The 9,879-nt window shown below is 41.9% G+C and overlaps 1 protein-coding gene across 1 annotated transcript in view; it reads left to right on the forward strand.

Annotated features, from left to right (window-relative positions):
• The window catches only part of THOC2 (THO complex subunit 2), a 57,058-nt gene extending 47,419 nt beyond the window's left edge, over positions 1 to 9,639 (forward strand). Inside the window, exons 34-38 of the mRNA XM_056859904.1 lie at positions 3,549 to 3,686; positions 4,923 to 4,992; positions 5,077 to 5,228; positions 6,080 to 6,287; positions 8,808 to 9,639. Coding sequence (XP_056715882.1) covers positions 3,549 to 3,686; positions 4,923 to 4,992; positions 5,077 to 5,228; positions 6,080 to 6,175 — 456 coding nt within the window. The 3' untranslated portion in view covers positions 6,176 to 6,287; positions 8,808 to 9,639. The remainder of the gene's footprint in view (positions 1 to 3,548; positions 3,687 to 4,922; positions 4,993 to 5,076; positions 5,229 to 6,079; positions 6,288 to 8,807) is intronic.
• The last annotated feature ends 240 nt before the right edge of the window (positions 9,640 to 9,879 follow it).

The raw sequence follows: 9,879 nt of genomic DNA on the forward strand, positions 1-9,879 counted from the left end.
GTAAAAGGGCTTTCAGGGAGCAGGTCGGGACAGCAGGAGGTATTACAAGCGGAGTGTGAATGTGCATTGGGGATAGCTAATTAGATAACAGCAACAGACTGAACTGCATTACTTGGGTCTGCTAGTTGTTATCAAACTGTATTTGAGGTAGCCTTCCTTCTCATAAATATTACTCACCATCTGAGCTATCAAAAGTGTCTGGGAAGCCAAAAATTCAAAGTCCTTGGAGCGAATCTTTAAATACTGTTCTCTGGTGAAATCTGTTTCTGGTGGCTTAGGTGTTGAGGAAAGGGGTGTTTTAGTCTCATTGGTAATACTTGTATCTGTTAATAGTGGAGCTTTGTCACTGGGGAGTAAAGGTGTAAATAATGATTTGAGCAGATAGCGGGAGAACTAATATCTAGGAAATCGTCTATTCTACTTTGGGGAGCTGAAAGTTCCTGAAAAGGGCAGTTTCCTCCCTATAATAATAACCAATTCTTTTCAACCACTTTAGTGCTTGAATTAATAAAATATGACTATCAGATTCAGAGTTTAGTGCTCAATTTGTAGCAAAAAAACCAAAAAAACTCTGTCTCCCTACGGGAACTATAGAGCCACAAAAGGGAACAAATCTAGAAGTGAAAACTCAGAGAACACCCTTCTTAGCCAGCCAAGCCAGGTAAGCTCCACTTTAAAATAATAGCAGCTAAATAAAACAAGTGAATAAATAAATAAATAGATAAAACACGATATACAGCCTGCAACTATAATGCAGAGAGGAAGGCTCTGTCTCTGCCGATAGCCCAGCTGTTCCTTCCTCAAAAATCAAAGGTAATGGTGGGCAAATTTCACTGAAAAGCAGTTTGCTGGCCAGCACTCCTCTTCCTAGTGCAGGAAGAACGTCGGCCATGTATCAACTCTCTCAGGTTCAAGCAGAGTAATGATGAGGCCCAGCAGGACTGATTAGTGCCACCCGTTGACCAAGTTTGCATAGTCCAAATCTTTTGCAGTAGGGTCTAGATTCAGGGGGGTCCTCGTACACCACTGTAATAAGTGACCCATCTGTAAGGTCTTCTACCACGTGTCAGTTTTCCAAATGCGGATGGTTTGTTTTGTTTGAAAAATATTTTGGGGGAGTACGTGGCATGGTTCTCTTCTGGCCCGGCAATTCCAGAGTTCTTACTGGGCTTCGTCAACGACCAGGGAGAAAGGGGAACTAAGCAGGTAGGAAGCAAGTTGTATGCCAGACTTCTTGATAAAAGTCTTGTGACTCTGCACAGTCAGGCCAATTGCAGATGTATTTGCTTCATTTATACCCCACTTTTCTCCACAGTGGGTACCCAGAGTGGATTATGATTGTCCCCCCCCTTTTTGAGTTTATCCTCACAACAACCCTGTGTGATAGTTGGGCTGAGAATGTGTAACTGGCCCAAGGTCACCCAGCAATCATCCATGGCGGAGTGGGGATTTCGACCTGGGTCTCCCAGATCAGAGTCTGACACTCTAACCACTAGACACGCTGGCTCTTCTTTTCCAGCACAGATGTATGTGATGTGGTGTCCTGTGGCTTTCCCCAACTCCCAACTGCTAGACATGTATATATTCTTCTATTTTCACTGTACAAATCAGTGGTTCCCAAACTTTTTGGGCCACCGCCCCCTTGGTTCCACAAACGCAACCCCAGCACCCCCTACCATATCCTATAAAAAGCATTATTCAAAATAGGGGTTTGCATGATGCACTAAAGAAGAGAATAAAGTTTTACAGCAGTAACAATTAATTGCACATCTATTCAAAATCAAATTAAAACTTTTTAGTTGTAAATTATTCAACAAAATGGATGACTGTGATCCAGTGGTACCAGCTCTTCAAAGTATGGAAAAAAAATCCGATAGTTTCCACCAAATTTGCCAGCATGGTGCCATAGGTTGATCTATTGTAAATTAGTGAACAACACAGTTGGAGGGGCCTACCTCTAGCGCCCCCTGCTGCCCCCTTGCCTCTTAATGCCCCCCTAGGTAATCCCCCCCAGGGGTGGTACTGCTCTAAAGCAATACAGCATTTATTGATTTGAATAAGCAGCTGCTTCCTCCCTGCACACCAGCCAAAACTTAAAGCAGTCAAAGGACCCTGGCAGAGCTGGCTGCAAACCTGGAGGGTTTTTGTTGCCATCTTCAGGGCATGGTGTAGGGGTCACTGGGAGTGTATGGGGGGAGGTAGTTATGAATTTCCTGCATTGTGCAAGGGGTTGGACTAGATTACCCTTGTGGGTCCCTTCCAACTCTATGATTCTATTGTGAATGGCCAGGAGCCACTAAACTCTATGACTTGCATATCCTTCCACCAAACCAAATGGCTGTTAGGGACTATGCCTCAATCATCTCATCCGTATCCCGCTCATGACTGCACCTAGAAACCAAGCAAATACCAAGACGCCAGAGGTTCTGGACGTGATAGGAGAGAGTTCAGTGTCATCAGCCCACCAATGGCACTCGTTTCCAAACCATCTCACCACACAGCTTCAGAAAACCTGAAGACAGTGGGGAATACTCCTGTCCTGCATGGCAGTCGCTAAGAGGGAACGCCTGAAATATTTTGGCTGTCAGCTTGTGGAGGGGGGGGGGGAGGGTGTTTACCCAAGAATTGCAAACTTGCTTTTAGATAGGTCCAAGACGAAATTGTGTCACAAATGAAATTAGTAGTGTATTTTAAAGGCACAGGAGGGTTTTTTGACCTTCTTAGTAAGGAGGCACCTGAGAAATAATTGCACGTGGTCAAAAGTCATTGCAGCTCTCCAAGCAGCTCCCTCAAGGATCTCTGTCACTAGAAAAAGCTGCAAGTTGGGAAAACACATAATGTAATTTTATCCCAAACATCTGCTAACTTAACTGCTCTGCAAAAGTAATGTGAACTTTATAAAGCAAATAATAAACCATGAAGATTTCAGCCCTGATCTTATTTTCCTAACAATTTTGAGGAAAGCTTGTGTTTTGTTGTTCTCAGAACATTGTAATAAAAATCAATTTCAGAGTTCACAAACATCAGATATCCAGATTGGGGGGGGATCTATTTGTATAGATTCCACATTCCATTGCCTCCCCTCAGTTCCATTTAGTTATTTTTATAACATACCCAGCAACAAAATCAAAGGGAGTTCTTCTGCTCTTTCGAAAGAGTTCAGTGAGCTTTGAAGAAGCCCGTGGTATCTGTAGTGTGGTTTTTTATTTATTTAAACAAATCACTTATAATAGTTCCTTTGGTTGAAGCTCCATGCTTGCATGATGTATCGTTGTTGTACCTCCACTCCCTACTGCCCTTGCCTTACTTCAGTTTTACTGAAATTTGGCGCTTCTGCCTGTCCGCCCATGGCACTGTTTTGCATCCTTTTATGAAAACGAATTAGACATACCTTGTTTTGAGGTGGTCAAGGACTTGCCGAAGCAACATATGCAGCAGGAATAGCTCAGGGGCCTCCAGACCTTTGGGGAATCCAGGAAAGAATTACGTCAGCGTACCACATCCAGGACGATGCATTAATCCTTGGTCATGTTGCCTTAATTTAACAGCACTACATTAACCACTCAGCTCCAACACTGTCCAAGAGTAAAGAGAGAGAAGAGGAAAAGAAAGATTTGGACAAGTCGAGGGAAAGATCCAGAGAGAGAGAGAAGAAAGATGAGAAGGAGAGGAAAGAACGAAAACGGGTTTGTGACCTCTAAATACTAGCTTAGATCAGGGACTTTCAGATTATTAGACTGAGCCCAAGGCTGCAATCAGACGTTGAAATAATCTGGAAACAAACTTGTGCCCGGCTGGGCAGAAGTGCAGATTGTTGCCATGCTTGAGTGCGCCCCTCCTTTTGTGAGTGGAGTTTGATGCAAAACTTCCCAGCTGGTTTAGACTCAGACTTGCTGTAGTGCCCAACTGAGGGTGCCTAGGCAAACTAGGAGTGTATTTACTCTACTTAAGTGGAAGTTTTGGATGGGCCAATTTTTAGAACCCTAGCTTGTGTGGAGTAAAGAAACTCCAGTTTACTGCGGTGCCATCATTTGGCTCAAACTTAGAAGTTTTGCCATCAGCCTCTGAATGTGAAGGGAGTGGGGAGGAGCAAGGGACAGGTGCGTGCACTACGAGCATACCCAACTGGAAATGCATCGCAGCTAACTGTGACCTCTTAAGGAAGCCTCTTTCTGAGCTACCCCTTGTTCTCCTTAGGACACAGCAAAAGCAGCATGTGACTGTGGTTCAAGTATGCGGCTTAAAGGGGGGAAAGATATGAGTGGGGCATCATGCCCAGTAAAGTACCACACTCTTCTGCCATCACAGTCTATAAAGACTCCAGAGTAATTTAGTGTTGGGAAGGGAAAACAAGAATACTTCTTGAGTGTTGTGGCTTCTTGGGTGGAATGCAAAAAGGGAGTGTCCCATGAGCAATCACACTCTAAATGACTCTCAGCTGGGGGGATCTTGGATTCCCCCCTCCAAAAAAAAATATTTAGTTCATGAAGAGAATGGCATTGTTGATATTGAATAGCAGCAAGGCAATCTTAAGGATCAATCAAGATGCATACAGTAATCCTGGGACCAACCAGGAAGGCTCTTGGGCTTCCCCTGTCAAATTGCACTTATTTGTTCTTTTGAGAACTATGAATGAGTTGAGTCTTGCCTTTTGAGAAAGGCAAGCTGTTGGTTGCTTGGCTCAAAAGCAGTTAGAAAACTGATAGTAATTTTTACAAAGAGGCTCTCGTTACAAGTTACGTTGCATTTCTTCTGCTGCTTGAAAAGTCTCTGCTTGTTAAATAAATTTTAAATAGTGTTTGAATATGATAAGTTTAATAAAGTGTGATTTACACGTAATAGTTAGCTAATATTTATATTCTGCTCAATGCATATAGCATTTTAGCAATCCATTGATTAGACCTATTTGTCTTGTGTCTTAGGATCATTCAAATAGTGACCGAGAAGTCCCCCAGGATTCAACCAAAAGGCGGAAAGAAGAAAATGGAACAAGTATGTCCTCTCTTGCTTTTCCTCTTCACAGTATGCCTAGTTGCTGTCCTGAGTGGTCAGATTTTTGCAATTATGTCTTTCCAGCTGGTTCCTCCAAGCACAGCAAGAGCGAAAGTCCCTCCGATTCCCCTCACTCAAATGAGAAGGAGAAAAACAAATCGAAATCTTCAAGCAAAGAAAAAGGAGACTCCATCAAAGTGGAAAAGATGGAGAAAAGTTCATCTGCTAGCAAAAAGGTAAAGATGGCCATTTCTGATTCTTTGTTGTTTCTAGCAACATTGTTCTAAATACAGGTTCTCAGTGAAGATCTGATAGTGGAGAGAGAGAGCTGTTTCTTCTCTCTCGCTCTCTCCCCGCCTCCCCCCAATACATACTAACGTTGTGGAAGTACAGGGCCAGGGCCTAGCCTGTTTTGATGCTCTGAGTATTTCATAATGTCTCAAAAAAAATATAAGTAGACATTCTAGAAAAGTAGTTAGATTCGAGTCCAGTAGCACCCTCAAGACCAACAAGTGTTTCAGGGTATAAGCTTTCCCTTCGTCAGATACCAGTTAGAAATGGAGATCTGAGTACTTGTATTGTAGTCAGAAGGTTGGAAGGAATGTTGTAAAGAAAGGACTTAAGAGTGGTGGTCCTAAAACAAAGGAATTTCAAGGGGAAATTGCTGAGCTTCAGTTCATTCACAGTGGACCCCCCCCCCCCCCCCGGGCTGAATAGGGATATAGGATTTTTATCTCATTACAGATGCCAGTTTTCTGCCCCCAAGCATTTCTTCTGTAATCAAGCTGATTATATGGTGCCTTTGCATCCTTTACAAGCATTCTCCCATCTTCTAACTAGAATAAAAGGGACTCCAGAGCTTTAACTCTCAAAAGCTTATATCCTGATACTCTTGTTTAAGGTCCTACTGGTCTCAAATCTAATTGTTTCATTTCTGACCAACATGAGTATCCTCTTAATCTGTAAAAGGAGATTCAGCCCTTCATTTGTTTTTACAATACTTCGGCCTCTTGTTACCCTGTCAAACAAGAAACAAGAGGTGCGTGTATTGATAACTCTGTTTTTCTCTTTTCTGCATTTTGCCCAGGAGTCCAGACATGATAAGGAGAAAACGGAGAAAAAAGACAAACGGGACAGCACTGGGGGCAAAGAAGAAAAGAAACAATATCCTTTCACTGGGTGACATTTTAGTCTTGATATAAGATTATTTTTTTCAAAAATAAATTTCCCTTAATATTTTGATCTACTCATAAATCTTCAGACAAGCACAGATAATGAACACTGTTCTGACCAAGGTAAGAATAACTTGGATGTTTCATCTTCATTAGAGATGGAAAAGATAGTTGTACAATTACTCATGCTGAGAACTGCTGCTTGCCTACAAAGTGGCAGGCTATGGTGATAGGGTTGCCAACCTCCAGGTGGGGGCTGGAGATCTCCTGGAATTACCACTGACCTCCAGGTGACAGAGATCAGTTCACCTAGAGAAAATGGCTGCCGTGGAAGGTGGACTCTATGGCATTATACCCCAATGAAGTCCCTCCCCTCCCTCCTCAAGCTCCACCCCCAAAATCTCCAGGTATTTCCCAACCTGGAGCCAGCAACCTTATGTGGTGTTCATATGTATGTCACCTCTACTGTTTATTTAGAAAGTGTATATGCCACCTCTCCATTGACCTACTAGGAATGTTGAAAGCAACAGTTTCGGGCTCAGGAAGATATAGATGAACTCTTTATTGAACCAGATTGTATGTGGTTGTTTCTATCTCAGAAAAGCAAAGGGGGGCTCAGTGATGGTATGAGAGAGCCTGAGCTTCCCTTCCTTTTCACATGGGGAGCAGGGGGAGAAGAAATGAAATATTTGCACAAAAAGGATGTGAATGTCTGTGATGGGTTACCATTCCCTTATTGGATTAACTCAGTCGTGGACTTATATAGTCTAACTGAAAGTCTTCTGCCAGTCTTATAAGAAGCTTTTCTTGAACTGCTAAGCAATTTATTAACTATTCTCCTGAAGACATTTTAGACCTGGTGTTCATAAATTGTTTCTCTTAATCTCCAACACTTAGCTGCAGCTAGTGAGCATTGGGTTTTATACTAGTCACTATGGGAGGGTCTCTCACCTCCAGAAAATTAATATGTTGAGCTAACTAGATTTCTTACCTGGTGTTCACTTTCAGGGCCAAAATAGACATGACTGCCATAGAATCATAGAGTTGGAAGGGACCACCAGGGTCATCTAGTCTAACCCCCTGCACAATGCAGGAAATTCCGAACTATCTGTGTCAATGCACGGCTGTGCCAAAAACAGACCCCATGAGATTAGTTCCCTTCCTAGCATCCATTACCCTGGTTCATGACATCACAGCGTTCTGTGTTCCCCACTTCCATTGTCGTCAGTGTTAGAGGGGGAATTAGATGTGTGCCTGCCATTTTTAGCGGCAGCCGTGAATTCACCACATTTCCAGCGTAGCCTGTAGTTTAGTACCAAATAAGAAAGGATGGCACCTTAATCGTAAAGTGGAAGGTGAGCGGAGACCGCAAAGCTGATGTCAGTTGGAATGGTCAACTGTCCCAGAGTTAGCTCCTCGAAATGTCACACTGTCATACAAAACTGTATTTTTATTAATATTCTTTATAATGAATGGTTACAAAGCAGTTCCGCCATATCAGCAAGGCATGTGGGTATAGTAATGTCAAGCAACATACTTTAGCTAATACTGATTTAAGAATGGGATTAAACCATGAGTGGTTCCAAAAGTAGATGTAACAGGCCTTTTTGAAAAATGCATCTTGGGTTTGTGTGTGTGTGCTTCTGAACTCTTAAATACACATCATATGGTCATGTTATTCAGCTACCTTCTTCACCTGCTCTGTTGCTCCCAGCTATTGCATTAGTGTCAGAGCAGTGCTTAGCACAGTTGTTTAGAAGAAGGGAAAATTCTCTGAGAACTGATACTCATTCGATCCATTTACCAAAATTCAGAACCCTTCTCTTGTGAGGACTGCTACAGATTTTAAAATGTGTATAATAAATTTGTAGGGTGATTTGCCTAACATAATTGTTACTTTGTTCAGTTTGTACCAAATAAAGTCTTCATTCTTACTCCTGTCCTCCTCAGCTCAATTTTAACCTTGCATGAAATAGTTGGCGTATCACAGTGCTACAGATAATTGTGAAGCAGCGTTGAGACACTGCACACAAGCTTAGTAGCAGACCGCTGGGGCTACTAGAAGGGTAGGGTTATGCCATGAGGCGTCTCACTTCTTTGGAGGCCGGAGTCGGTTTGATGCCACCTTAAACACTGTGCAGTTTGTGCTTATCTAAGTGAGCCAAAATAACCTCAGGTCTGAATTTTTCAGTCCTAACATAAGAAAGGCCATGCTGGGTCAGACCAGGGCCCATCAAGTCCAACAGTCTGTTCACACAGTGGCCAACCAGGCGCCTCTAGGAAGCTCACAAACAAGACAACTGCAGCAGCATTATCCTGCCTATGTTCCAAAGCACCTAATATAATGGGCATGCTCCTCTGATCCTGGAGAGAATAGGTATGCATCATGGCTAGTATCCATTTTTAGTAGTAGCCATGAATAGCCCTCTCCTCCATGAACATGTCCACTCCTCTCTTCAAGCCTTCCAAGTTGGCAGCCATCGGCACATCCTGGGGCAGGGAGTTCCACAATTTAACTAGTTGAAAACAGCAAGTGTCTTGGGGAGGGTTCCATTTTAAAAGAAGGGGTTGAACTGTATAACTGGCTTATGAGCACCTTCAGACAGTACGTTTAATTGAGATGATGTTTTTTATTTTTTTTAGGCAAGGTTTAAGTGGGAAGACATCGAGCTGTGACCAGAAATGTATTTTCCGGAATATAGATTGCACAGAAGATTGCAAATGAAGAGGACCCATCTGCACCTCCTTAAATTATTCAGTTCTCTGCTTTTATTTCCCTCCCATTGCTGAAGATTTGATTGTTGAGTTGTACATTACTGTATTTTTAACTTGTCGCTTAGTTTCTTAAAACATTTATTTTCAGTATCTGGCTGAAAGTGTTACATGTTCCATATTTTTAGCACAATGTGCTGCCAACAGTTGCCATCGTGCAAATGAGGTTTTTCATGTGTACAGAGTTCCACATTAGGTTTATCAAAAAATACTGCCTAAATTTAGTAATCCTTTTCGATTTGGAAATGCATTCTTTTAGGTGTTTGGAAACCAACAAATAAAACAGTTATATGAACCTTTTGGAATTTACCTCATTGAAATCTAGTTTTTATTTATTGTTTTTAATATCAAAAACTAAGACAAAGTGGGAGCAGTGTTTTCAAGCAATGCTTAGGAATTATTTGTATATTATGTGCACAACATTGACCTGTTCAAAATAACGAAAAAGCAACCCTGCACTCGATCGTTCCTCACTACACCTTATGTTTGTCATAATGTTTTTAGATAAATCAGGAAATACTTTCTTCCAAACAGAAATCAAATATTAGGTTTCAATTCTACAGCTACAGGAGCTTTGTATCGCTGGACTTTAGTAAAAAAAATAAATTTCACAATGACATTTTTAAAAAAGGAAAACAATTTTTTTATCTGAATTCTACCAGTGTAACCTTTTTTCTAAATAAACGATAGTTTTATCAATGGGTCGTAAATCATTGTGTGTGTTGCTTATTCAGGAGGTTTACACACTGTAATCCTTGCCTGTCCTTATCTACTTCTCAATGGGTAGCCGTGTTAGTCTCAATAGAAGTAGAAAAGAGCAAGTGTCCAGTAGCACCTTAAAGACTTAACAAAATTTCTGGCAGGGTACGAGCTTTCATGAGCCTGAAGAAGTGAGCTAGTCCTTTGCTAGTCTTTAAAGTGCTGTGTGTGTGTGTGTGTGTGT

Source organism: Euleptes europaea, chromosome 13 (genome assembly GCF_029931775.1).
Source record: "Euleptes europaea isolate rEulEur1 chromosome 13, rEulEur1.hap1, whole genome shotgun sequence".
Classification (NCBI taxonomy): Eukaryota; Metazoa; Chordata; class Lepidosauria; order Squamata; family Sphaerodactylidae; genus Euleptes; species Euleptes europaea.